Genomic DNA, 27,693 nt, shown 5'->3' on the forward strand with positions numbered 1-27,693 from the left:
TGTCCTTCTTGTTGGGTCTAGTAGCAGATGATGGTCTACTAGTAGATGATGTTGCACCTTGAGTGGTATGACCATCACTCAAACCATTTCTAGTAATCTCCTCCTCATCTTGGCTATCGGCCTCATCATCTTCTCTACCTAGTGCTACACTTGAGTCCTTTGCAAAGTTTCCTTTAGCCATGCTATTTCCAAATATTGCCTCCATCTCTTTATAGTGCAAGATGGGCTTGTTCAAAAACTCAGCATCAGGCTTATGATCCTAGAATGGAGGAAACATTGTAGTCAAAATATGAAATGATAGAGTCCAATTACAAAAGAATTGAGCAACAACTTTACCTTCACATGGCCATTGTAGTGCTCATCATCAAGTGTAATCATGCAGTTATCTTCATCAAACAGTGCTGCACTCAACTTCGTAAGTTTAAGTATCTTTGCCCACTTTTTTGCCATGTCTTTAAATGATTCTTGACTTGGTCACCGGTGTGAATAGTGTTGAACTTCTCATTGATAGCCCTAGCACAACCATTGTAAAAATGTTTCTTGAATCCCTTTGATGTCTTCAAACCACTAGCCACCAAATCGGCCAGGTGACTAAGCATGAAAGCAGACATTGTTGATGTCCATGTAGCATGGCCGCTAGTTCCACCAACTCCCTCAACTGCATCTTCCATTGCATGCCATACAAACACAAAATCAGCAAGATGAGACCCACAAATAGGAATTTCAGCAAACATTACACATGATTGAGCAACAAATACCTCCTTACAAATGGAATTCAACAACAAATATAATCTTACAAATGGAACTCGGCCACAAATATGTCCTTGCAAATGAAACTCAGCCATAAATATGTCCTTACAAATGGAACTCAGCCACAAATATGTCCTTACAAATGGAACTCAGCCACAAATACCTCCTTACAAATGGAATTCAACAACAAATATGATCTTACAAGTGGAATTCAGCTACAAATATGTCCATATAAATTCAATTTAGGAACAAATATTAATTAACATTGTTATTTTGCTGGTCTACCCATATTTGATCTGCTAATTGCTGTCTGAAATTAACCATAGCAGCATGCTCATTTGCTTGGCCAATGCGTGTTGAAGCATGGTTATAGCTAGGCAAAGTAACATCCTCTATAAAAAACTCATCATTCCCATCTTGTACGACCCAATTATGAATGATGCAGCAAGCACAAATAATATCTACTTGTGTTGGAAAAGGGAAGAACGGGGTAGCATCATCAAGAATTTTGAATCTTCGCTTTAGTGCCCCAAAAGCACGCTCTACTATCACACGAAGAGATGAGTGCCTAAGGTTGAATAATTCCTTCTCATTTTGCACTAGATTAGTTCCCCACTCATTCAAGTGGTACCGGACACCACGAAAAGGGGGCAAAAATCCAGGTTTGGCTCCATATCCAGCGTCCACTAGGTAGAATTTTCCTATCATTTGATGGATAGATTGGTCACATGTCTATATACAAAAATTTATATGGACAAGTTGAGAGACTGCTAATCTATTACCTTGTGGAACACGAAGGCCATTCTCACGTTCTAAAGCATCTCGTAAAACTAGAGCATCATGTGTTGTCCCCTCCCAGCCAGCCAAGACATAGGTGAATCGTAGATCAAAATCTACGGCTGCCATTACATTTTGTGTGGCAAAGGATTTCCTACCACGAAAGGCATGCTCAATATCCTTAGGTACAGATGCTGTCACATGTGTACCATCAATTGCTCCAATACAATCCTATTTTTCAATATGTTTATATTAGGGACCATATGAATACAAATCTCAAATCTCCAAAAAACAAAACAAGTATAAGCCTCACACCTTAAAGTAAGGATCCCATTTGAAGCTCCCTGCAATTTTGCTTGGTATGTCCATAGACGGGGCCTAATTAGTTCCCCTTGTAGCTCACCAATAGCACGTAATACTTTGTTGAAATAGCGGCTCACTGTTTCTCCTGATCTATCAAAATTAGTTCCAACTAACCTATTCTGAAGGTTATGTCCCACAGTGTTTAGAAACATACCCACTTGTTGCTCAACACACAAGTGGATGGTATCTTTAAGTAAACCACGATCTCTAAAAAGTTTGCAAAACCGAAAATACTTGTCTCTGTTAAGTCTTAACATGTTCAGGCAAGTTGTATCATCCTTCCAAATTTTGTTGTTTAGATATTCTAGTCTAATCCTATCCCTTTCCTCCATAGGCCCATAGGTAATACCAATCCTTCTTGCATCACGCTTACGTTTTCTAGTCTGAATAATCAATGCCATCATCGACAACAACATGTATGCAGCAGCTGCAAAAGTTACAATCTTGGTTCTCTTATCCATCTACAATACAAGAATGATTTTTAAACCAATAATGCAGCCATGACATTGGTTCTGTTCAAAATCGCTTGGCAAATAAATTAAAATTTGTAGACCACACAAGATGAAACATGGGTTCCGATTTCTACCAAATACAGAGATGAGTTCACATGCTAGGGTTTCTTACCTTGGCTGTAGGGGACGAGATGGCCGGCCGTGGAGGCCCAACCATGAAGGGCGACGCCTGCAGGGGAGGGAGGACCGGCTGGAGGGGAGGGAGGACCGTGTAGTGGAGGTGACGAGAGAGGGGCGGCATCGGATCCCGGCGACGGAAGAACGGAGGGCGGTGGGGGAGCGAGGACCGATGATGGGAGGCACGAACGACAGCAGGGAGGGAGGCCGAGACGGCTGGCGCCGCCAGACCTAGGAGGTGCTGGCGCCGCTAGATCTGGGATGGCGAGCGGTGAGTGGCGACTGGCTTCTGCGCTTCGCCTCGTAGAAACGAAGCCACGGGGGTGAGGATAGCGTGCGGGGTTGACCAACGCCAGACGCAAGTGATGCGGGTCCGCGTGGTCCGCTCGTTTTGGAGGAATCCATTCAACCCGCATCTGGACAACATATTCTCTACTGGATCAAACCCAACCCATTTCATTTTTCATCCAAGCACGGGTTGACCTGGGTCGAACCCGCTTCAACCTAGTTAAACCCTCAATCCAAACACTGCCTAAGGCCTCGTTCGGCAGCAAAGGAACGAATCCAGGAGTTGAATCAATCCAGGCCAGGAATGAGTTGATCCCCTTGCTGTCACTCATTCCCTGGGCGGGTTTAATTCCCTAGCAGAACCAATCCCCTTGCTCCTATTTGTTGTTCGGATAGCCAGGGATGAATCCAGGGCTGAGAATCTGATAACATGTATACATATCCAAACGTTTAACTGACAAAAGTGCATCAGAGGCAACTACAAGTCTGCAACCAGCGTAAATTCAAGTGATAAGGAATACAAAAGTGCATCAGCAGCAACATACTCTTACAACAGTTACAATCGATAGTTCCCTTGAAGAATTTATACGATCCATATCACTGATCATCTAACAAACAAAAATCAATGTATTGAAACTTTGAAAGGGGTCTTCTACTCGCTGTATCTTGTAGTAATCTCTTGTTTCCACAAGATCACATCTGGCATAAATCTTAGATTAGATCTCTGAATGTTTAAAATGCAAGGGTTCTACGCAGCAACTTGATAGAAACAGAAACGTTATGGGCACCTTGTACTACCTCGGCATCCTTAGGTTCTCCAAAACCTGAAACGGAAACGTTGGACATTATGATATAGCAATTGTCAACCAATAGAAAGAGGTGGGAGGGGGTGCAAACAAACTATTAGTTTGGTAAAATTAAGAAATATGTACATATGGCAAAAATACATATAATTCTCCATCTTAATGAAAAACGTGCTACGGCACGGTCGTGAAAAAAATATAATGCATTTCTGAAATAGGACAGCTTGGAATTTGATTCTGAAATGCATTTCCTACTGGGACAGTTAGAATGACATGCAGCTATCAATGCCAACTTACATGTGTTGGCTCTTCATTTTCCAAATGCAAACAGAACAAAACTGAAGATATTCTATGTGCACCTAGAAAAAGTGCAATTGTTTATGTCACACATCACGCTGAGTAATTTTTTCAAACTATGAACAGAACATTCCTTGCATTTGTATTAAAGGGCATACCCAGTGCAGAGGTCTGGGGAAGGGTGTCAGTGCCAAGCCTTACCCTTGCTTGTGCAATGCGAGGAGACCGCGACTCGAACCTAGGACCTTTCGGTCACAGGCGGTAAAACTCTACCGCTTGCACCAGGCCTGCCCTTCATTCCTTGCATTTCTATTGATCTAAATAATTGATCTAAAGAACTTCCCTAGATAGGAGGCAAAAAATTAAAGACAAAAGTGTATCTGTTGCTGGCTATCATGTGCAGTTTGAGAATAAATATGCGAGTTAGACTATCATATGCAGATTGAGACAATAGCTGCATCACAACAATGTATCCATTCTACCAAGCTATTAAAAAGACAAATTTATGCAGAACCCCTTCAGCCCCACGCAATATACACACACGCACGCACACACAACCAAGTGAGATCAGTCTTTTGTTTAAGTCTACACTTCATCAAGGGACTGAATGAACAGTAGGGCGCCTATCTACTAAAAAAATAGCCAAGTAGGCCTTGCCTACTATACAGATGAGTTGTGCTCTTCTAAATAGTACAGTTCTTGTTGACAAGTGATCAATGATTTACAATGAGTTGAGGATCCAAATATGCTTCAAACTGTTGTTTGACTTTAATAATTATAAATAGTACAGTCATATATTAATAATAATTTAAACTAAACAATTAGAGCTGGACTGAAAATACTAAAACTCTGAACCCTGAACCTGAAACTCTGAAAGACAGTTTTGACATCAATCTTGGGAGCTTAAGTTAGAACAGTTTTGTTTATGAACATGGATGCCAGTTTACAGCAAGGTTAAGGTACTAAGTTTACTCATCTAAATGACGTAAATCTTACTGATATAAGTCCTTGCTCATAGCTGACCGTAGCACTCTAGAATTTGTAGCCGATCCCTCCCATCCACTAGAAATGAAAGTGAAGTTGAGATCAAAATCACATGCCATATAGAAGCTGTAATAAAGATTATAGTCATCTTATAGAAGCATATATAAACTTATAGTCATATAGAAGCTTTTGGAGTACCTTTTGGAGTTGGTACCGGATCCCAAGAAAGCGGAGGTTCACCTTCCCCAACTCTAAATGGTGCTGGAGAGATCTACAAGTAATAAGAAACCATTTGGCAAATCAAGACATCATCTAGATAATAATACAAGTAACAAAGTGAGCTAATAGGCTAGGTATGTCAACTTCAGTCTTCACTACAGACTGAAACAAAGGGACATTCCTTTCCCTAGCGCGTGTTCGCAAAAAAGAGCAAATCAAAATAAGCTTGCAATGTGAATTCACTCAAAAGGAGCAGAGGTGTAGCTCCATATCTACTTGCATTGGCTGGCTACCCTACCTTTCCAAGGTTTTCCAATAGTTTTCCATAAGAGTGCAGCATGCTCTTTTTTCTATTAATAGCTAATGCTACAGCAAGATAGCAGTCCAACATCAGGAGCAAGCTAGCACCTCCCTACAGCAGTCCAGAAGCAACAATCATAGAGAATGCGTAAATGCTACAATTGACAAGAGCACAAAAACAGACACCAGAAGACTAGAAATATATCTCGATCGTCACTAACTAGGTATTTCACTACTAGTACTCATGTTTAGAAACGTGATTAACAGTCATTACCCATCCAAGAAACTGCAGCCCAGGGTTGCTTTAGAGCAAATGACGTAGTAGCAGCAAGAGATGAGGCTTATGTTTAAAGTTAAAATTTGCAATAAAATTTACAACAGCCGAGCTCGATTCAATTCGATTCAGGAAGGAGGCCATCAGAATCTGATTCGATCGAGGGGCCACTCAATCCAACGTCTTGGAGTCGGGGATGTGGGACCAATCAAATCCCCCAATCCGATAAACCCTCAACCCGAGCGCGTCCTGCAGATCAACCCAGAGCCAAGTCAACCCCTCTTTGGAAGGGAACTACAGTATATTCGTGCCCAATAACCAACGCGAGGAACGCCCCATGATTGATCTATCATCGTCTCTCAATCTGGCGTGTAATTCAATGTTGTAGTACTATATCAAATCCAAAGTAAAACATGACAAACAATTAATGGAAGTTTAGTAGGAAAATTACTTGAACAATTTGTTGCACTGAAGAACATATTTCGAACTTTTGTACTGATGAGAAGGCAAGCTTTCTTAGTTATTTACTCGGTTTGTAAACATTTGAATTCAAAAGGCATAGTTGTAAGCAATATCTTGTCATTTTTAGTTGAACATAAATCAAATATTTAAATCTGGAAAGCAGAAAGTATAATAATGCTCTATAGTTTTGCCATATCATGGTCTGGTGAAAAACTTATCTCTTACACCCGAACCTTGTGATTGCGAGTATGTTATAAGAATTTTTTTTGGTGCTTTAAAGGAGTATCGCATCCAGATTAAAAGTGTTGCAAGAATCAAGTGAAGTATTCCTTCTCCACATCCGGATTTTAGTTACACCAATTCTAAATTATACCTGAATTTTAGTTACACCAATTCTACCTAGAAATTATATGTCAAAATAATGACCGTAGCTCTAGTACATGTCGAGCGTAGATCCAGTGTAAGTTAACCGTAACTAAAATTGGGAATGGAGTAGACAAATCCTAAGGCTGACAAACCCTAAGTTTAACAAAAGAAGGCAGTGGGGAACAAATGACAATCAACAAAAAGGCTAACTTAACTTATAAATGTACATTGGCAATTACTCATAGTTTTTTAACCAAAGAAAAGTAAAGCAGAATTCAATCCTCAATTCCTTGATCATACACAGTAACACAACTGACAACTGTGCACCGTTCTGGGAGAAAAAGAAAAGAAAAACAAAATGCAAGATCAGGCTGCAAATATTGATGAAAGCACCACAGATCCACTACAACCTAAGGGCTAAGGTTCCAGAAATCCATCGTCTCTAGAGACGGTGGCTGCATCATTAGAGCGCGCAATGACTGCTAACCAGGCACATGACCACCCAGCGGTAAACTAGCATTCACCAACAAGTACAAGAGGGCTACAACAGAAAATGTGACCACCAATCTGCGGTCAGATGCCGGCCGGCGGCCCGGGAGGATGGTTGGGACTTTGAGACGGTTTACCTCCTCTGCGCGGCCCCGGCGGTCTTGGCGTGGGCGTCCTGCGACTCGCGCCGGTCCGCCTCCGCCCGCCGCTCGTGCTCCGTCGCCTGCGCCGACCCGCCGAAACACGGGCATTGCCCCATCCGCCGCTCTCCCTCCCTCCCTCCCTCCCTTGGTTTGCTCGTCGCTGGCGTCTGATTTCGTGGTGGTTGCTTTGTACTCGAGAGCTGCTTGCTTTGGGGATATAGTACGAAGGAATCAGGGGACAGATGCAAAGGCAGGGCAGGGAGATAGATGTGCGCACAGGCATGCAGCAACTGGTCCACGGACCTCATCGTCGCCAGCCCAGACCTAGCGACGGATGGAGCGTAGGCGAGCAAGAACCCTAGCAAGAACCCTAGCGCCAGGGAGAGAATGGGGCAAGGGAGACGAGGGCGATAAGTTACCGGCGAGAAGGCGGCGGAGAATGCGGATGTTCGATGGGAAGCGGTCACCGTCGCCTCGTGCCGCGCCGTCGTGTCCCCTCGCGATGCCCCGCGCCGTCGCCTCGTGCTGCTCCGTCGCAAGTCGGGAGTCGCGTGCCGCGCCGTCGCCAGGATAGGTTCCGGACGTAGGAGGGTCCGTCTCCGTTCCGGGGCAAAGAGAGGGGGAAAAGGCCCGGATTGACCGGTTTGCATTCCGGACCGTATCTAACCGAACGGCCGTTCTGGATCTGGCCTGGCTTCGAACCGGGCCTATTCGATCCGGGCGGATTAGGCCACGATCCGGGCCGTTTCGGGTCAAAACGAACGAGCCCTGAGGGATTTGGGAGGATTTCTCTCCTTCCTAATTCCAGCCGGCTGTTTTCACGGTTCAGGACATGGGAAAAGACAACACTACCCCTCCTCCTAATTGAGCTCGCTGATATTTGTCTCCTATCGCGACTCGCGTGAGTCAGACGAGGCCGTGACGCGTGACCTGGGAGCGCCGCCGCCCGAGCATCCTCCTGCGGCCGCCGACGCCCGCCGCCGGCCGGGTCCCGCTGCGCTGGCCAGCGCCCGCCACCTCCTCCGCCTCGTCCTCCCTACCCCGGCCGCCCTGTCCCGCCGGACGGCGCCATCCTCCACCGGACAAGCCTCGACGCTGGCGCGAGCGAGCTACGGGGACAGCACTGGCCGCACGCGCGGGGCAAGCCCGGTGAGCTACAGCCCTCGTGGGTTTTTTCTTTCCTGGTTGCGACGACTGGACGAACGCCGCCGGCCCTCCGCCAGGTCTCCGTCGGCCCCTGCGACGAGCACCCACAAGGCATGCCTTCCCTTCCTTTCCCTTCCCTTCCCTTCGTGCTGTGCGAAACCGAGCACCCAATAAACTCTCCCTGGTTTCGGAGTCAAACCCTAACGTAAGTGCATTCGATTGATATAATTACGAGTATATACTGTTCGCTGCAGATTCGGTCCGGAATGTTGAATGCATAGTGTATTTGCCCCATAAAGAAATGGCATCAGACGAGTTCATCAGCCTTGAGGCACCTTGCGAGGCTGATGCGAAAGATGAAGGGGGAGACATTCAGGTTAAAGCTCCTGATGTGAATGGGGCGGAGCCTCTCGCATCTGAACTCCAACCAGAAGGGGAATCTGGTGTTGTGGGCAGTAATCCCAAGCCATCTGCTGGGAACCTGGATCTTGAAGAGGGGCAAGTAGAAGATATGGACATCGCGGATGATGACATAGTAGTTGGAAAGGATCAGTTATCAGATGCTTCCATTCAGCCCCAGACCAGCGTTCTTGCAGCTGTACAGACTGTGATTGGTTTTGAGGTCAAGCTGAACAAGGGCGACGGGACTGAAAATGCACCAATTTATGAGTCAAACAGCATCTCTGATGAAGAAAGTCGTATCCTATTGAATGGAATATTATGTATTTCTGTTAATATAATTCTGCAGCTGCATGTGTATGTTTTCTGAAGATTCTTTTGTTTTCATTGAATCCTGGGAACTGTACTTGCATAAGAAGCACAGACTCTCTACTTGTACTCCTGGGACCCTAAAACATGTTATTGCAACTTGGGGGAGATTTATAGCTGTTGTTGTTCCTTGATATGTCATTTTTAGCCTCGAGAGGAGTTAAAAGAGCCCGTGTGGAATCAAAGGAGCCTTCTATTCGTGTCATCTACACTGACTTGACAAGGTTAATTACAAGATGCTTTCCATTCTCACTATAATATCAATGGTATCATATGGCATTTTGTGGTAGCAACTTTCATGCTCCAGAAAATATTTTTAAACCATTTGGTTATGTTTTTAATAGTATTGGTATCTTAATATCTCAGGGAAAGCAAAACAAAGCTTATGCAACTGATGCAACAATGGTCTGAATGGCAGACCAGAGGGCAGCACCATTTGAAGGTACTGTTCCCTACAATTATATACGCTTCTAATGTATGTGCCTCCATTCATTTTTATTTGTTTGTCCTTAGTCTTTGACAGTGCCATAGATGAGTTTAGCTGTTTCTACTGTGGGAATATGGGGGAGTAGAAATAAAGGAACATAACAGGACTTGTTCCAGTTCTTGCAATTTTGAAGCCTTCTTACTCGCTCAATTGTTTCTTTGCAGCGATTCAGTATTGTCCTTTTAACCTATCAGTACAAGAAGATAATGCATTCAGAAAGAATTATTTAGAAATGATAGAATTGAAGCTTATTTTGTGATATTTATTTTCCTTCTGGAAATAACAGGAAGCTGTGGAAGGGACCTTAGAAAGTGGTGAAGAGACTTATTATCCAGCATTACATGTTGGTTCAGAGAAATCTTGTGCTGTGGTATGTATGTCATTATGTTGAAATTGACCTGGCAATGTCCAGAAACAATAATATACGATTACTTTGAATATGTCATTGGTGATTTATTTTGTGTTGTCTTCCTTTTTTCTCATTATGCTTTGGCTTCAGATGGATGTTATTTGGACATTAGCATGACCTTCGACATACAACCTATCTTAATTATTTGTGATCTAAGAAACTAAATGTAGAGGTGGTCATACTTTTTGACTTTTGAAGACTGCATGCATTTTAGTTTCCATTTTTTTCTATATCTATAACAAAAAAACTACAACTATTTTGACTTTTGAAGACTGTTTTCTATAACAGAAAACTTCTTCTTTTTTTTTTTTTTAAAAGCAAAGTTTAAAAATCTACTACTATTTTTGACGCATGTTGCAGGAAGCAACTTCTGGAATGGGCTCCAGAAGTTGTAATTTCTTGCAACATGTGTCAAAATAGCTATAGGTACTCTAGAAAATTCTAATTGATTGACGTGAGAACTAAGATCAACTCCAAGAGTCTCTCTAGACTTCAATCTCTATATCTCTATTTGGAGAGCCATCCCATGAATATTCTCTTTATATATATGTCTCCAATGGACTTTCTAAGTTTCGTTATCTATACTACAATGCCTTGTCATAGTTTTTCTTGTGAAAATTTGATGACAGAACTACCATATATTGAATTTATAGAGTGATTTAGCCTCTTCATTAGTGGAGAGCGAGAAGGGTGGTTCTGGAGAGTGGAAAGAGTGGTTTACAAAGTCTATTGGAGCCTGATTTTTTATTTTGTTTTGGAATTATGTAATTTGTGATAAAAAGCCATGTAGAGAGCCTCTTAGAGATGCTCTAATGTATTCTTGCCTTCTACGTTTTCCCATTTGCCTTTTTTTATGTTTCTTCTTTCCATTGCCAAGGTATTCTTATTCTTGGTAAGCTAACTCTTGCCTTAGCTACCTGCTAAGGTGAGGATGTCCTTTATTGGCATCTGATAGTGCATCTAACTGTGCTAATTTGAAAATTTTCCCATGTATAAACCTTAAGTTTGCAGTAGGGACTTGCATGTTTTTGGTCCTTGATCCGTCTTCTTACTATTTATTTGGTGACATTAGCCCCTTTAGATACACTTTGATCCTTTGAGACATGTTGGAAATTAAATCAATCTTATCCCTTCCCAGAATGGCAAATATGCTACAACTGTGTTCGTATTCAACAGTAATAAACTTTGGAATCTGAATCCAGTGTTTGTTCCCACTTGCAGCCATATGCTTTTATTATTTTTCCTTTGAAACACATTGTTTTAGTACCAGATATTCTAACATGGGCATAGTCTCCTGTCCTTTGTTACTGATATGTATCTAACATTTGATGTAATCTTTAGACAATTGGCTGTATGATTCATTTCTGCTTTTCGTGGGATACTTAACTGGAATATAGTTATTCACCTTGTTTTGTTTTCTTATTTTTCTTATCCTGACAAGTCATTTTGGGTGGATAACCAAGCAAGGGAAAGTGATACCGTAGATGATGATTCTGTTCCACTGTATGATCGGGAGTTTACCTTGGGCTCGACTCCTCTGGGTGATTCATCAAACACTGAAAGGTAGAGGTTATTATATTAAGAGTAAAATTCATGGGCGATCTCTAAACTTGCACGGTGGTATCATCTGGGTCCTGAGCTCTTGCATTTTGATTTATGGGTCCCTAAACTTGTATGACAGTGTCATTTGGGTCTCCAACTCTCGAATATTGATATTTGAGTCCTAAAACTTATATGGCGGTGTTATCTAGGCCCCTGAACTTGCACATCAACATACATATGACACTAATGTGGCATGCTAATTATGCGTTGACATGCAAGTTTAGGGACCTAGATGACACCACTATACAAGTTCTAGGACTCAAAAATCAAAATTCGAGAGCTGGGGATCCAGATGACATTGTCATACAAGTTTAGGGACCCATAAATCAAGATTTGAGAGTTAGGGACTCAGATAGCACCGCCATGCAAGTTTAGGGTCCACTGGTGAATTTTACTCTTATTGTTAACTGCTTTGTGTATATCTGTACTGTCCTTAGTCGTTTTGATATTGCCTGACGTGTAAAGAAAACTTTGGAGCTTGTCAGTTATCTTATGTAATGATGCATGAAAATGTTCTACTTCCACATGAATTAGGGATTTTCCTGCATTCCATTTAGGGGCTTCAATCATTGTCAATTTTTTAGATATTTACTGTCTCGATATTCATCAATCAACCATTTTCATATGTGTATCTTAATATATCTGCTTATTGTTAGCCAAAGACACAGGTATTTGGGGCAGATTTTCTCTATTACTTAGCCATGCCACAAACCATGGCAGGATTTGATACATATAGGAGTAGCAAACTTGCAACTTAAGAAAGGATTACAGCATATTCTAAGTAGATGCTAAAGCAAGATAAGAAGATAAGGTGCTGACATATGCACCAACCACTCCTAAGATAAGCATCCTAGATAGATAGGCACAAGAGTTATAGAGGTCAATCACTTATGCTATTGTCTCAAATTTATCCCTGCAATTATTTAGAGGAAAAATCTTGGCAGTATTAATGTATATGCACTCAGACTCAATAGGCTAATGGATAAATTGTCCCTCATTTGCTTGTCTTGTGGCAAGTCTGGGTGCCTTGTTATTAATTAGTTGTAACTCACCGTTATTGTTTACTAGATATAAATTACAAAATTATGCCAGAAATGGTCCTTTAACAGCTGATAATAGTTCATGTGGCAGTATCTTGTTCTCCCATTGTCTGGCTATAATACTTAAAATTCGTGTGCTTAGTTTTTTTTGTTCTGGCATTTTGTTATTATTCTTCCAAAGATAGACTTCCATTTTTGGCTTTTGACAACCGTTCTCAATTTCTCATTGTTAATGTTATAATTACATTTTCACTTGGACCAACAACTGATGTACCTTGTTTCTCTGACAGCAGGGCAGATAAGGACGATTCACGCTGCTTCAATTGTGGTTCTTATAGCCATGCTTTGAAGGATTGCCCAAAGCCTCGGGACAACGTCGCAATTAGCAATGCCCGAAAGCAGCATAATTTGAAAAGAAACCAATCTAATGTGAACCGTGTGCAAAATCGATACTACCAGAAAACGCCTGGCAAATTTGATGATCTGAAAGCTGGAGTACTGGGACCTGAAACTAGACAGTGCTTGGGGATTGGGGTAATGACTATATCAGTTGCAGTCTAAGTTTGAACATCCTGATTTCACTGATAATATGGTTATGTTTGACTTGTCAACCAGTGCGAATAAGTATTCTGATGCATTTACAGTGAGATAAAAATGACATTTATTTGCATTCCTGTTAGCAATGAAATACTACTACATTTTAGCATTCATGAGATGAAAATCATTAGTTACTCTCAATACATGACCCATGAGAGTTCGGTTAGTTTTGCACATCATGTTTGTACACTTAATGAAATAGCATATATGTGTTGAAATAGCAACTTTTGTCCATTCAAGTGTCGTGTTTATTGTGTGGATAGCTGCATGAGGTTCCTGTTGTTCAAGGTTAAGTAATTTTGTGGAGTGAAATACCCTTTGTCTTCTTTACCATCAACCATGATTAATAGATTTCCATGTCCATACTTGAAAGATCCAGATCATGTTTATATGCAACTAAATGCATTTGTTGTGTTGGCCTGCTGGTATAACATTTGCAATAAGCTTTTCCTAGTCACTTTCCTATTAGCAAATGATGCAAGAAGCCTCAACAAAGTGGTAATAACACTGCAAAGTTAAGACTTGTTGTCGCACTTGATCTGGTAGCCCTCTGAGCAGACATTCATTTTGCTACAGGATTACTAGTCCTATGTGTTTTTCATTTTTATTTTTGGGATCGAATGATCTCTCATGCTGAACAAATAATTGACTTAACTCTACAAAGTTTATTTTGAATTCAGAATGGTAGAATCACATTGTAAGATTAACTATTTTTTGCAGGAAAATGATCCCCCTCCTTGGCTGCATAGAATGCGTGAGTTAGGGTATCCTCCGGGCTACCTAGGTAAGCCCAACTTCAGTATACATTTTAATATTTGCAGAGTATGCAAACTTTCTTTTTCTGATGTTCATAGTTTGGACTACTCTAGTTAAAAGGAAAACCACAAAGTTGCATTGGGTTAGTTCTTTAAACCATTTTTTTACTAGGCCTGTTCAACCAATCAATTATATACATCGTTTTATCTTACACGCACCTGCAATCCAATTAGCTTCATTCCTAGATGGAAATCATACAGTGAACAGCATCACCATCAGGATGGCATGTGAATTCAAAGTGTGTGTATATTTGTTTACATTAGGCATCGCATAAGTTTTATAGCAGATGTTTTCATCATGATATTGTTGCTCACTGATTGTGCTTTTTAGATGTGGTTGACGATGAAGATAAACCTTCGGGTATCACCATATTTGGAGATGGTGAGGTGAAACTAGAGTACGAGGAGGGAGAGCTTTCAGAGCAAGCCGAGGCATCCCCACCTAAGAAAAGGATGACAGTGGAATTCCCTGGAATAAACGCCCCCATCCCAGAGAATGGTGACCATTGGCTGTGGGGTAGCGCCCCGCCTCAGTCCTCAGGCCGCTACCACTCATTGGATTTGAGGGACTACCGTGATAGAGGACCTCCTGGTGCTGATCATTATTCATCGAGATACCATTCCCACGATTATGGGCCTTTGAGCCCAAGCTTAGGGAGGTCACACTCAGACAGGGGGTGGAGAAGCCCACCTCGTTATGATAATCTGCCAGCAGACGATGGTTCCTGGACCCCGCATTCATACCCCAGCAGGCAGTACTCGGGCCACTACAGCTCGAGCTCTGAGATGTCGTCACGCCATTCCAGGGATAGAGACAGAGACAGGCATGACAGCAGGCACTACCACCACCGCAGATGAGTCAAGCCTGCAGCTGATTTGTATCATATCCTTTTGCTGAAGAATCCTATACCTGACGCTTTTGATCTGACGTAGCAGCAGTCCTGTTACAGTTTCTGAAGCTTCAAATTTTCCTTCCAATATATTTTTGCAGCACTGCTCCCAAATCCATGGCAGGCGGTGGCCTTGTCTCATCTGGTACCTGATTGAGCTCTGCTTCTGTGTTGTATGTCGCCTTTCTCGCATCTGCTACTCGCTCATTTCTTGACAGTTATGGCATATACTGTGGAATGTAAATCTTAATCCTGTTATGGGCAAAAGAAAAGATGGATTCATGAATGTAAAAGCATGGTAGCAAGATTATACCTTCACTGAGACAGAAGATTCTAGCTACTGCTCGCCTATTATTGTCAGAGCTCTTTAAGAGCTTTGGCTAGCTAGATTTTTTCCCCGTCTGCTAATGCTTGTGCTTGCCTTGCTCGGATCAAGCATTTTTTATTCATGCTGTGCTTTTAGGCTGACAATTCATTGTAGTGGTAGGCAGCAGAGTATGTTGACAGTGACAAGTTAGCAGTTTTCTTAAGCTATGCTCTTGCTTGCTGGTCTTTTGCCGATCACATACATGCGACTGCGAGTATGGTGATTGTGGGGAGGGGCGATGGACCCTCCTGTTTGTTGGTTGTATAGGGTCATGACATTTTTTTGGGTAGGTTCCTAGGTGTCAGTCGCTCGGAACAAAAGGTCGCTATGGCAGCGTTGACCATGGCCAACGCCCCGATTTAAGAGTACATGACCAAATGTGGAGGGCGATGAGGTCGACCATGGCCATGGGGGATGCGGTCCATGGATTGGCGCTCAGCAGATAGCTCTACCTGCTGGTGGTAGATGGTGATAGCGCTAGCAGATAGCAACGTGCATGCACACGCTTGGTAGTACTCAAACTTACATAATTACAGTAGTAATATAAATGTTATGCTATGAATATTTTGGGTAAACAAACTGAGATACTGGAGGTGGTAGCTAGCTAGAGGCGACCACAGTCATAGTAAGCATGCCTAAGCGACTTGCTCCCCAAGAGAATGAGCACGGCGACGCAGGCCAGCTTGGCGACTGGAGACGGCGAGCGTACCAGCAGCGCCCCCATGATGAAGGACTCGAGGGACAGCAACGCCACCCGCGGCCTCCTCTCCCTGATGTACTCCCCGATCGCCTTGCCGATCATCTTCTCGCGCGCCGAGGCCGGGGCGTCCTTCCCAGCACCGTCAGCGTCTTCCACGGCCCGCGCCAGCGACCGCGCGAGCACGACGGCGTCCTCCAGCCCCGCTGAGCCGCCCTGGCCGATGAATGGGCCCATGGCGTGCATCGCGTCGCCGGCCACGGTCACGGTGCCCTTCTGGAAGCTGCCGAAGATGACCTCCCACGGCGGACGGTACCAGAACTCCGTGACGAAGTTGAGCGACTCCGGGTCCGAGTCGCGGACGATGTCGATGATCTCGGCGGGGCATTCTACGTCCTGCATCTCCTTTAGCGCGACATCCCTCACTTTCTTCAAGTCCTTGGTGCTGACATCTGCTGGCTCATTCATGACATCATCAGGCAGGCACTCGTTGTTTTATGAAGAAATGGACCAGGTTGTCCGTGAGGGTGAATACCTGTCGGAGGTTTGGGCATTGTTATGAAGAAATGGACCAGGTTGTCGGTGATTGTTAATCGCCCGATGAAGAAATCTCCGACTCGTAGGCGCAGGAACTCGTTCTCGAAAGAATGCCCATGCGGAAACCACGTGAACCCCCGGAGGACTGCGCGTGGGATGGTTCTCACCGGAGACAGTCCAAGATACTTAGCCACCACGGAGTAGGTGCCCTCGCACCCGATCAGGACCTGAATTTTGATTTGGCAGAGTTTAATTTCAGGCAGAGAATAATATTGGAGATGATCATCAACTAATGCGTCGGACTGGGGCGTCTGTCTGCAACTGCAAGTTTACCTTGGCCTTCATGGTAGTACCATCCGCCATTGTAAGGACGGCGCCATGGCTGCTGGGATCCGCATCGATGGCAGCAATGCGGCAGCCGAAGCGGATCATCCCTGCAGGTATGTCCTTGGCCAGTGCCTCGATCATGTCCTTTCTGTTTAAGCATCGGAGCTCCGTCCTGGAGTAGCAAGAAAGAAATCAATAAGATTGCATGCATGCTTATGCATTGCTGCTTGGTTAAGCGTATCAGGACAGGAAGGCAGCAACTCCTTGAGTACTAACCTTACTGGAACCTTTTCTCGGCTGGTTCTGTCTCCCTGCTGCCACACGTCATGATACCTGAAATTGTTGCCCATTTAATTTCTTAGTGCATCGTCGGTGGTCAAATCAAGCGATACAGATTCCTAATTTTTGAAGTCTGGTATGTAGTAAATGAAGCAAGGATATGTACACGGTGATAAGATGGGCAGTCTCCCTGAGCTCTGCAGCGACGCCAAGCTGCTCCAGGACTCGCCATCCGTTGGCGTGGACGCCGATGCCCGCGCCATCTGCTCGCAAACTCGTAGACTTCTCCAACACAAGACTAGCAATCCCTTTCCTGGGTGCGTGCAAGTCATCAGCAGTCACTCAACATCGCCCGTACCTTCAGAACTCGAAACTTTGATACAAGGACGCCACGATTTCATTTGACCACTGATATACAATACTGACGACTCTGAAATGATAGTGTTTTCAGTGAAATAAACGTCTTCGTGTAGGCAGGTAGTGGAGGCATCCAGAAGCGTCAACAACAAAAAAGACGGTCACTAGAACTACCCCTACTCACTGGTAAATAATCGCAGTGTCGTTTATCAGCAACGATGCTACTTAGTAGTAGTAATTAATTTAACTAATTAACGAACGAGCAGGAGGAGCAAATGAACTCACCGGTGAAGTGCAAGAGCGGTGGCTAGGCCGCAGATGCCGCCGCCGACGATGACGATGCTATGGGCCTCCGCCTCCGCCATGCCTACTTCTACTTGGTCCGTCGTCCGTGGGCGTCTGCTCCTTTGCTTCCTTCCTCCTCTTCCGTGGGCAGGGGCAGGCATCTACTTATGGACGAAGCAATCCAGCGCACTGCAAGCCTTCTCAACCCCCACGTCGTCATCATCATCGTTGAATTGAATGAATGGAAACGAAACGGAAGCTGCGCATGCCCAGATCAGGCGCCACCGCCACATGTGCGGCGAGCCGGCGACACGTGCCGTAGCCTGCCGCGCCACTTCTTGTGCCATGGCCCATGGGGGACACGGTTCTGATGAGTGGCGTCGGCTCTCGTCTGCGGTCTGCCCGTTGCCGATCCATCTCTTGTCCCACGTGAGCAGAGACACAGGTGACAGGTGGAGGTTCGGTGGTGGCACTGTGGCAGGAATGGATGTGCAACGACAGCCGTGACGCCAGCGCCCGATGCTCTCTCCTCTCCCTCTGCACCGCTCAGACCTCACATCGTCGACGCGTCCGATCCAAGTCCACTAGCTAGTAGCCCGGAGCCCCGGACCCAGTGGCTTGGGCAGCACGGGACGGGAGAAGCAACCAGACAGCCCAAAAATAACTAATTGCACAGTTTACGACTAATTTACGAAATAAATCTTTTAAGTCTAATTAGTCCATGATTTGATAATGTGATGCCACAGTAACACATGTGCTAATAACGGATTAATTAGGCTTAATAAATTTGTCTCGCGGATTACCGACAGATTCTAGAATTTGTTTTTTTATTAGTATCCGAATACCCCATATGACACCTCCATATGACACCTGATGTGACACCTCAAAACTTTACACCGTGGATTTAAACAAGACCTCAAACGCAAACCACTCAAATGTGCCCATTGAGGAATAGTAGGATTAGTCAGCCGCCGCGGCGAGCTGGAGGCGACTAGTCGCCCGACCACGACGCTGCCGCGCCGATGGTGGGCAAGGCAAGCAGCCGAGGACGACGCCACAACGGGAGGAATGGCCATAGACTACGTCACCTTTATTACTAGTGCGAGACTCGGTCGCACTAGTACGTGATTTCTCTTGGCGTCACCTTTTTTTTTCACTGGCGGTTGGGAAATAGGTGGCGCCAGTAGAGAGAAATGTGTGGGCCAGCCTCAAGGACAGCCTGTGTAAAAGCCTTTACGCTGGCGGTTCGTGTAAGAAAACCGCCAGTGTTAACGGCCTATTTACACTAGCGGCTTGCTTACATAAATGGTCAGTGTAAATAGACATTTACACTGGCGGTTGAACTATGTGAACCACCTGTGATACTCATTTTCAGTGGTGTTTTTTTATGTAAACCGTCACTAATACATCTGCTATAAATACTCCTTCCTCCTCCGACCAGCACGGTTCAGCCGAGCCACCTTCCATTGGTGGCGAACTTGGAGGTCCAAAAATCACAAAATATAAGGGGGAGGTTTTGCTCTTCATTTCTTCGGAGGAGGTGGCTTAAGAAGGTTAGTTAATGCCTCTCATAGATCTTTTTGCATTAGTGCTTCTCACTTTGAGCTTAAACTAGATCTAGCTAGCTAGAGAGAGAGAGAGAGAGTTTCATGCTTATGTTTTGAGAGAGAGAGGTGTTTTGCTCTTCATTTCTTCGTAGGAGGTGGCTTAAGAGTGTTAATTAATGCCTCTCATAGCTCTTTTTGTATTAGTGCTTCTCACTTTGAGCTAAAACAAGATCTAGCTAGAGAGAGAGTGTTTCATGCTTGTGTTTTGAGAGAGAGATAGAGAGTGGTAGTAGATTTTTGTTTAGGATTTCAATACATGGTATTTTAAAAGGTTTGGATTATAGTGGTGCACCTCTCATAGTTGATTCTCCATTATAAATTTGATTCAAAACTAGACCAAGGGTTTCATGGGGAGAGAGAGAGAGAGAGAGAGAGAGAGAGAGAGAAATGGTAGTATTATAGAAAGAGAATTGGTATTATCACTTACTTTAATGATTGTTATAAATAATGTGGGAGTTAAAATATGTTATGAAAAAATAGAGAGAGTATGTGTTTCATGCTTGTGTTTTGAGAGAAATATTGTTTAAAAAGATTTTAAACAATCTAGTTTATTCACCAAACTAGATGTTTTGAAATTACAATAATTTTTAGTTTATTCAAATAACTACAATAATTTTAATTTTCATCAAATAATTTTAAATATGCCCAATTAATTAGATATTACCATTATAATTTCTGTACAGCTAAAGATGGAAAGATCGTTATGAATGTACAGCTTATCAAGATTACACCCGTCATACCATTTGGAGGTTCGTAAATTTATTGATGCCGCTGGGAGGCATGCATGCAGACTGAAGACGAAGTACATATGTTGTCCTTGCATCGAATGCAAAAATGTTGCTGTATTTGAGGATGCAGAAGAAATCAGTTCTCATTTGGTTCGCCGTGGTTTTATGAAGGATTACTTGATTTGGGTGAAACATGGAGAGGGTAGTTCCGCGCCTTCTGCAGAAGCCAACCTAGTTTATGCTGATGGACTGAATATGGATGATGGGACACGACACCATAGGCCCCCGAGTGATCCTGTTATGGTGGATCTTAGTGACGATGATGATGTCGGCGTCCAAAATACGTGTGAAGACGTCGACAAAGTTCAAGTCGTTGATGAAAGTGAACAAGCAGAGTTTTTTAGGCCTTATTGCACCGTTATTCCGATACTTCTATGTTCCTTATCAAAGGAATGGAGGACTTGAAGAAGGCAACAATAGAGTATTTGTACGAAGAGTCTAAGGGTTGTACCGATGAATTCACCACTCCAAGAGCTGTCCTTTAGTTTTTGATGCTAAAGTCTCGGTATGACTGGTCTGATGCTAGCTTCAATGAGTTTTTACGTGTTCTTGCAAAACTCCTTCCAAAGGGAACAAAATGCATGCTAACACATACTATGCAAAGAAGCTAATCAGTCCACTGACTATGGATGTCGAAAAGATCGACGTGTGTAGGTATCATTGTACCCTATATCGAGGTGACGATTATAAAGACTTGGAGACTTGTCCGAATTGTGGTGCGAGTAGGTACAAGACCAATAAAGACTATCGGGAAGAAGAGAATGGAGCTTGCGTAAAGACAGGGAATAAGCTCCCCATTTGCTTATGCAAAAATAATTTTCTGTGATATCTATTTGGATTCATTTCAATTTTTATACAATATTCACTGGCGGAAAATATATGGCGGGAAATAAAAACAATTCACTGGCGGGAAACATATGGCGCCAAATTTTGAATTTTTAAAAACAATTGTTTTGCTAATAAACCGCCTCTGAAAAAAAATATTACAGAGACGGCAGATTTAGGTGAACTGCCTGTGCTAAAAAAGCTACACTGAAGGCTGACTTAAATGAACCACCGGTGAAAATGCTTTAACACTGACGGATTGTTTACTTAAACCGCCAGTGTAAACACCATTACCATTGACGGTTGTTTTAGAGAAACCGCCAATACAAAGTTATTTCTACTGGAGCATCTTAACTAACCGCTTGTAGTATTGTTGATTTGTACTAGCCTTTTATACTGGCAGTGGGTTCAGCCGCTAGTAGAAATGCCTCTGGAACCGCTAATGCTGAGCTCCAGTGTACCAGTGTCGGTTGGGACAACGAAGATTCCGGACCAAGTCCACTTCTCTCTTTTTTTTTTTGAGGGATCTCAAACCTCGTATGAGTAGAATACATTTCTCTCAGACCCTACTAGTCGAATTTTGCCATGTCAAACCTTGGGCGCCGTCCGTCCAGCTTTGGCAATCTACAATAGATTTACAAAACAACTAATAAACACAGCGAAGCAGGTTTAGAAAACAACAACGTGCAAGTTTGTTGTGCAACCTGTCCATTTACATTCGAGTCTTCGACCGAATACAAGTATCCACGTTATTTTGGCTAATTATTATCTTTTTTTTGGTAGGTGACACTCCATCACTGTTGATAAGAGTACTGAAAGCGTGTTTGTGAACATGTTTTTTTTATGTTTTACAAAACCCTTTTTTTATACAACAACAAATAAACTCCAAACTGTAATCAAAACAAAGCATAAGCAAATGGGGAGCTCATCTCTCTTTCTCCCTTTTCATTTCTTTCTTTTGTTTCTCATGTCCATGGCTCACACACATTACTGCCATGTCAAATGGGGATCCAAATCATGGTGAAAGGGAGACACATTTCACAAGCATAAGCATCTAGCTCATTCCCCAACACCAATGGTGTGTTTGGATTGACGGTCACTACGTGAAAAATGATTTGTAGCAACGAGATAATTTTTTGTAGGGGCGGCTGGTGATGTAGCTGCCCCTACAGTGGCATGCTCGGGAGCCACAAGATCAGCCGCCCCTACAAATAGAACAACAGAGGCGGCTGGTGATACGAGCCGCCTCTACAAATGGGTCGTATTTGTAGGGGCGGCTCACTCACCAGCCGCCCCCCGGTGTTCCTATTTGTAGGGGTGGCTGGTGATTGAGCCACCCCTACAAATTCCCGCGTATAAATACTTTCGATTTGTAGGGGCGGCTCATTCACCAGCCGCCTCTATAAATGACCCACATATAAAAAGGCTGCAACACCTTCTTCCTCCTCGGGTCACTCACTCCAAATATCAGTAGGTTGGCGGAGGGGCCATCGAGACAAGTGACATCTTGGAATGCTTATGACATCAATGGGTATACATACTATACCCACGCAAAGGATAGTAAATATGTGAACCAAAATAGCGGCATTCGAATAGAGGCTCTCGATGGATTGGGACGAAAGATCCAATACTTTGGCATCATTGAAGAGATATGGGAACTTGACTATGGAAGGGATATAACGGTGGCCCTATTTCGATGCCGCTGGATCAAACAACACCAACTGAACGAGATAGGATTGAGAGTCCTAGACCTTGAAAATCTTGGCTACCAAGATGACCCTTGGGTGCTCGCTTCACATGTCGCACAAGTTTTCTATATGTCTGGCCCACAAAGTAACCTCCCCCCCGAAGAAGAAGACGAAGCACGTGGTTGTCTCCGGGAAACAACACATTATAAGAGTTGATGGCGTGGACGATGTTGAAGCTTACAATAACTACGATGAGATGCCGCTATTCATAGACTTTTCTAAGAAGATCAGTGTTGTGAAAAAGAATCTACCCAAAGACATATTGCCATGGGAACAAAAATGTGTCAAGGAGAAAGTCGTTACAGCGGGCTAGCTAGTTGTTGAACATGGAGTGTTTGTGTAAGTGTATGTTTATAAGACTTCATTTATATATGCGTGTGAGACTATATATTTATATATATGTGTAAGACTATATATTTTTGTATGTGTGTGAGACTACATTTATGCATGTGTGTGAGATTACCCTTTGCAACATCCAGATGAATCTATTTTAACATCCACTCTATTACTACTAAAACTTTATGAAATCACTTAACACTTTATGAAATGAAGAAATTGTCAAAATAAAAGTAGGAGATCTTGACGAGTGATACAACTTTTATATTCATCACCTTTACAGCTGAAATCATTTAGTGGTTGAAAATCAGGTTTAAAGCTGTCATTTTCTGAAATTCAAAATTTGAACTGTTCAAATTTTGTCAAATAAAAAGATGACCAAAATAAAAGTTGTAGATAGTGATGTGTTCAACAACTTTTATATTCATCACCTTTACAGCTGAAATCATTTATTGTTTGAAAACTATGTTTGAAGCTGTCATTTTCTGAAACTCAAAATTTGAATTGTTCAAAACTAGTGACAAAGATGACTAGACTCAAATGATAGAGCATGATTTTAAAAAATTTTAGGGAAAAAAAACTATCACATTTGGAGTTAGTATGAGGGAGAAAAACTAGTTAGAAGTTTTAGCCACAGATTAAAAAGAGAAATCACACTTGTTCATCATTGATCATCATGAACAGTTGTGATTTTTCTTTTTAATCTCTGAGTAAAATTTGTAACTAGTCTTTCTCCTTCATACTAACTCCAAATATGATAATTTTTTTCCTAAATTTTTCTAAAATCATGCCCTATCAAATTACTGTGTTGATTTGATCATTCTTTTCATTTGACAAAGTTTGAGCAATTTAAAATTTAAATTTTAAAAAAATAACAAGTTCTAACAAGATTTTCAACCATTAAATGATTTCAGCTGAAAAAGTAATGAATACCAAAGTTGTATAACTCATCAAGATCTACAACTTTTATTTTGATCATTTCTTTATCTGATAAAGTTATAGTAAATATTGTTTACAAATCAACATGTTTCTCGTATAGTTCATGAAACTATGAGTCATATGTGAATTTATGAACAATTTTTACTAATACTTTGTCACATGAAGAAGTGACCAAAATAAAAGTTGTAGATAGTGATGAGTTCAACAACTTTTATGTTCATGACTTTTATTGTTGAAATCATTTAAGGTTTCAAAATCTTGTTTGAAGTTGCCATTTATTGAAATTCAAAATTTCAACTGTACAAATTTGGTCAAATGAAAAGATGATCAAAATAAAAGTTATACATATTGATGAGTTCTACAACTTTAGTATTCATGAGTTTTCAGCTGAAATCATTTACTCTTTCAAAATATTGTTTCAAGTTGAATTTGTTTGAATTTCAAATTTTGAATCGTTCAAAAAAAGTCACATGTCAAGATGACCAAAATAAAAGGTGTACATGTTGATGAGTTATACAACTTTTATGTTTACAACATTTTCATTTTATTTCATTTAATGTCATAAAATTATAGTCGGAGTTTTAAAATTTAAATTTTTAATTTTTGTTTTTTTCTATATTGTTTTGACTACAATTGTTTATATATATATTTCTGCATATATAGGATAATACAAAATATTATATTTGTGCATATATACAATTGTTTTTATATTACTTTATGTTTTTGTGATATAAAAAATACAGAATTAATAATTAAATAAAATTGAAAATATTTGTAGGGGCGGCTAGATCAGGAACCGCCCCTACAAATGCAGGGGCGGCTGGATCAGGAACCACCCCCTACAAATCGCCCTTGGTATATAACCAGCGGCGCTCGGGTGACAAATTATTGGGCGCTCTCTTCTTCCTCCCGACGCCGTCAGGCTGCCTCTCCGCACCCCCGAGCCACAGCTCGACATCCCCGTCGCCGCCGCCTCCCTCTCCGCACCCCTGGGCCACAACTCGACATCCCCGACGCCGCCGCCTCCCTCTCCACACTGCCTCTCCGCCTCCTCCCGACGCCGGCGCCCCCTCTCCGCACCCCCGGGCCACAGCTCGACATCCCCGGGCCGCCACGATGCCGCGCGCCCTATCTCCACGGCGGCTAGGGTTTGCCAGATCGACTTCGGTGGGGGCTAGGGTTTGAGCTCCGCCGGCTCGGCCGCGTGCTGTAGCTGGTGTCCCCACCACCGGCGCTCCCTCTCCGACCTCGACCACCGAACTCGCCGGCCCGCGCGCGCTCTCCGTCAGGTCTTCTACAGGTACTCCGAACCCCTTCTCCATTCCCCGGCTAGCGATTGAAGGAGCTTAAATTTTTATTTTTGTCACTGTTTAGTGTGAGAACAGATATGAAATTCGCTCTGGTTGGCCATTGTCTGTTTATTTCACATACAAAAAAGTCCAGCTGAGCGTGGTAATTAGTTAGGCAATAGAAACATGATATATGGGTTAGAACTTAGGCTTATTAGAACTATGTAGAAGGCAATATGTTTTGCTGTTTATATGAAACTATATCTATATAATTGGGAAATAGTATTGGGCACCTAATTATATCACTCTGTGAATGTTGACAGCAATACTAAATTATGGATGAGCGTGATTGGATGTATAGTGGTTGGAAGCGTGGTAGACCAACATGTGATTGGGTTCAGCATACAAATCAGTTCTTGGATTTTGCATTCTCTAATCAGTCTGTAGTACAAGAGGGTACCATAAAATGCCCTTGTACTGTGTCTAGGAATTATTTTCGGCACAAAAGGGGCAAGGTAGAGCAGCATTTATGTCAAAATGTGGAGTCAGAGCTATTTCATCCGCTAGCTAGCTTTGTTGCTGATACGTACCGTACGCATGCATGCATGGATTGAATACCTATCTATTGCCTACTGTTGAGGGTGGCAGTTTAGCCTGTTTTTTTTATGCTCTTTGTTTTTGCTGATTCGGATGCGCTTCTTTTTGGGATCGACTCAACATGGCCGTCTGCATTGTCTTATTATGAATAGATAGCCTGTCCCCGAGGTAAATAGAAACTGACACTACTCAATATGACCACTAAAATATATACTTAGGGTGAATCTAGTATATATCGTTGCTGGAGCATTGCTGACACAACTCATGCATGCTTAAGGACATAGCATCTCCTATATATGCTATATAAGCTGAAATGAATTTTTACTTACAAGTAGTATTCAATAATGAAATACAACAACAAACCATGATAAAGCTCAATATAATTATATGTATATAAACAAACTCATAATTTGGTAGCAACTTCTCAAGTACCTTGCTCGAAATTAAACCATTCCAATTAATATTGTTCATATGATAGGATAACTAGATTGGAAAATTAGTTAAGAAGCTAAGATTGAGTCGATAACCTGAATGAATTTATGAAATTGACAAGAGGGTCAAATCGTTTTAAGATAGTTTCTATCTTGATAGAAACATGTTTCAGGGTACTTTCCCTTCATCCTTCAGCAGCATGAAAGCACTGTTGGACCTTAATCTGTCCCATAACAATTTTTCTGGTCCAGTGCCACAATTCATCGATCAGAGGTCGGATAGTTCATGTGATCTTTTTTTAGAGGTAGCTTTGCACATTCCTGTGCATGCGTCCTTTCTAGAGCAGGTCGGAGAGTAGCCCCTCGTCGTTGTGCATGTACTGTCCGTGCTTGATTTTGGTTGGTCAAAAGCTTGCTTGATGCATCCGTGAAATACCAAATCAATCATTGGCTGTATATTTACTGGAAGTGTTATATTACTTCATTTTGATTAGAGTAGTATGTATGGTTGAGAGCTTATCTCCATCTGTACCTCTCTCTGGTGTGTGTGTGTAGCAGCAGCAAGGCTGCTCGGCCAAGCCTGCTGATCCGCCAGGCCATCCAGGCAAATCGGCCAAGTTTTTTGTGCAGCAGCAGCATCTCCTTCCTATGTTGTGCGTTGCCTTGTGAAGACTAATTTTCTGATTGCAGCTCTTGGAATTTTCAGTCCAGCAAGCTGTTTCGTTCGTATCTTCCGCATTTGAGCTCTTGAAATCTCCTTCCAGTTTGACTTACTAAGTGGCTCCTGCTATACTACTATCCTACTACCCCTCTACTACTCTCAACTGCACTACTAAGTGGCTCTGCTCGTGTACTACTCCTGCTATACCACTGTTCTACTACTACTCAACTACTCTCTACTCTACTACTACTGAACTACTCTCTACTCTACTACTACTCTACTGCTATACTATTGTCCTACTACTGTCCTAGACTACTCTACTGAACTACTACTACTCTACTTGCTACTGCTCGCTACTCCTACTACTACTAGCTGGCTGCTACTCTACTCTCTTCCCTAGTTGCTGGCTGCTACTCTACTCACTTCCCTATACTACTAAGTGGCTGCTACTAAGTGGCTCACTTCTACTACTCTATCTACGACTACTACTGTATCTAAGTGGCTGCTGCTCTTAACTACTGGCTGCTACACTTCTCTACTCTTCCTCTATTCTACTCCTCTACTATTACTCTATCTACTATTACTCCTCTACTCTAATCCATTATTTACCACATCTAAGTTACCAAATTTTGATCTGCAGGGGTCTTCCAACCATGTGGCAGCAGTCAACTGTTTTTTGGCTATTTTTCCTATCCTCTATGTTTGGGAAGCAGCAGCTGCTTTTT

General features: G+C 42.6%; 2 protein-coding genes and 1 pseudogene across 5 annotated transcripts; 1 reads left to right on the forward strand and 2 right to left on the reverse strand.

The window, feature by feature from the left end:
* Positions 1-1,005: 1,005 nt before the first annotated feature.
* LOC136463591 (protein ALP1-like) lies at positions 1,006-2,351 on the reverse strand (annotated as a pseudogene).
* A 5,514-nt stretch (positions 2,352-7,865) lies between these two features.
* Positions 7,866-15,216, forward strand: LOC136467172 (uncharacterized). Of its 2 annotated transcripts, none has more exons than XM_066465761.1 (9): positions 7,866-8,401; positions 8,545-8,988; positions 9,207-9,282; positions 9,425-9,500; positions 9,832-9,915; positions 11,396-11,517; positions 12,887-13,130; positions 13,914-13,977; positions 14,340-15,216. In XM_066465761.1, exons 2-9 carry the CDS (start codon positions 8,592-8,594, stop codon positions 14,864-14,866), a joined length of 1,590 nt encoding a protein of 529 aa, XP_066321858.1. In that variant the 5' UTR covers positions 7,866-8,401; positions 8,545-8,591; the 3' UTR covers positions 14,867-15,216. The 2 variants fall into 2 exon arrangements, with proteins under 2 accessions (XP_066321858.1, XP_066321859.1); XM_066465762.1 differs by having other exon boundaries at positions 7,867-8,401; positions 12,890-13,130.
* Positions 15,217-15,775: 559 nt separating this feature from the next.
* LOC136467173 (monooxygenase 1-like) lies at positions 15,776-18,185 on the reverse strand. Of its 3 annotated transcripts, none has more exons than XM_066465763.1 (6): positions 17,748-18,185; positions 17,272-17,418; positions 17,103-17,159; positions 16,833-16,998; positions 16,498-16,726; positions 15,776-16,417 (listed from the first exon to the last, which is right to left on the reverse strand). In XM_066465763.1, exons 1-6 carry the CDS (start codon positions 17,906-17,908, stop codon positions 15,870-15,872), a joined length of 1,308 nt encoding a protein of 435 aa, XP_066321860.1. In that variant the 5' UTR covers positions 17,909-18,185; the 3' UTR covers positions 15,776-15,869. The 3 variants fall into 3 exon arrangements, with proteins under 3 accessions (XP_066321860.1, XP_066321861.1, XP_066321862.1); XM_066465764.1 differs by having other exon boundaries at positions 15,776-16,414; positions 17,748-18,179; XM_066465765.1 differs by lacking the exon at positions 17,272-17,418 and having other exon boundaries at positions 17,748-18,183.
* Positions 18,186-27,693: the final 9,508 nt, after the last annotated feature.

Source organism: Miscanthus floridulus, chromosome 7 (assembly GCF_019320115.1).
Source record: "Miscanthus floridulus cultivar M001 chromosome 7, ASM1932011v1, whole genome shotgun sequence".
NCBI lineage: Eukaryota > Viridiplantae > Streptophyta > Magnoliopsida > Poales > Poaceae > Miscanthus > Miscanthus floridulus.

Bases quoted from the DNA above. Each gene is read 5' to 3' on its own strand.
- LOC136467173 (XM_066465763.1), bottom strand. From the start codon at position 17,908: ATGCCTGCCCCTGCCCACGGAAGAGGAGGAAGGAAGCAAAGGAGCAGA. The intron at 17,419-17,747 runs GTGAGTTCATTT...GCACGCACCCAG, and splicing joins ACCGCTCTTGCACTTCACCG to GAAAGGGATTGCTAGTCTTG. The intron at 16,727-16,832 runs GTAAACTTGCAG...ATCAAAATTCAG, and splicing joins GTACTACCATGAAGGCCAAG to GTCCTGATCGGGTGCGAGGG.
- LOC136467172 (XM_066465761.1), top strand. From the start codon at position 8,592: ATGGCATCAGACGAGTTCATCAGCCTTGAGGCACCTTGCGAGGCTGAT. The intron at 9,916-11,395 runs GTATGTATGTCA...TATCCTGACAAG, and splicing joins CAGAGAAATCTTGTGCTGTG to TCATTTTGGGTGGATAACCA. The intron at 13,131-13,913 runs GTAATGACTATA...TATTTTTTGCAG, and splicing joins GACAGTGCTTGGGGATTGGG to GAAAATGATCCCCCTCCTTG.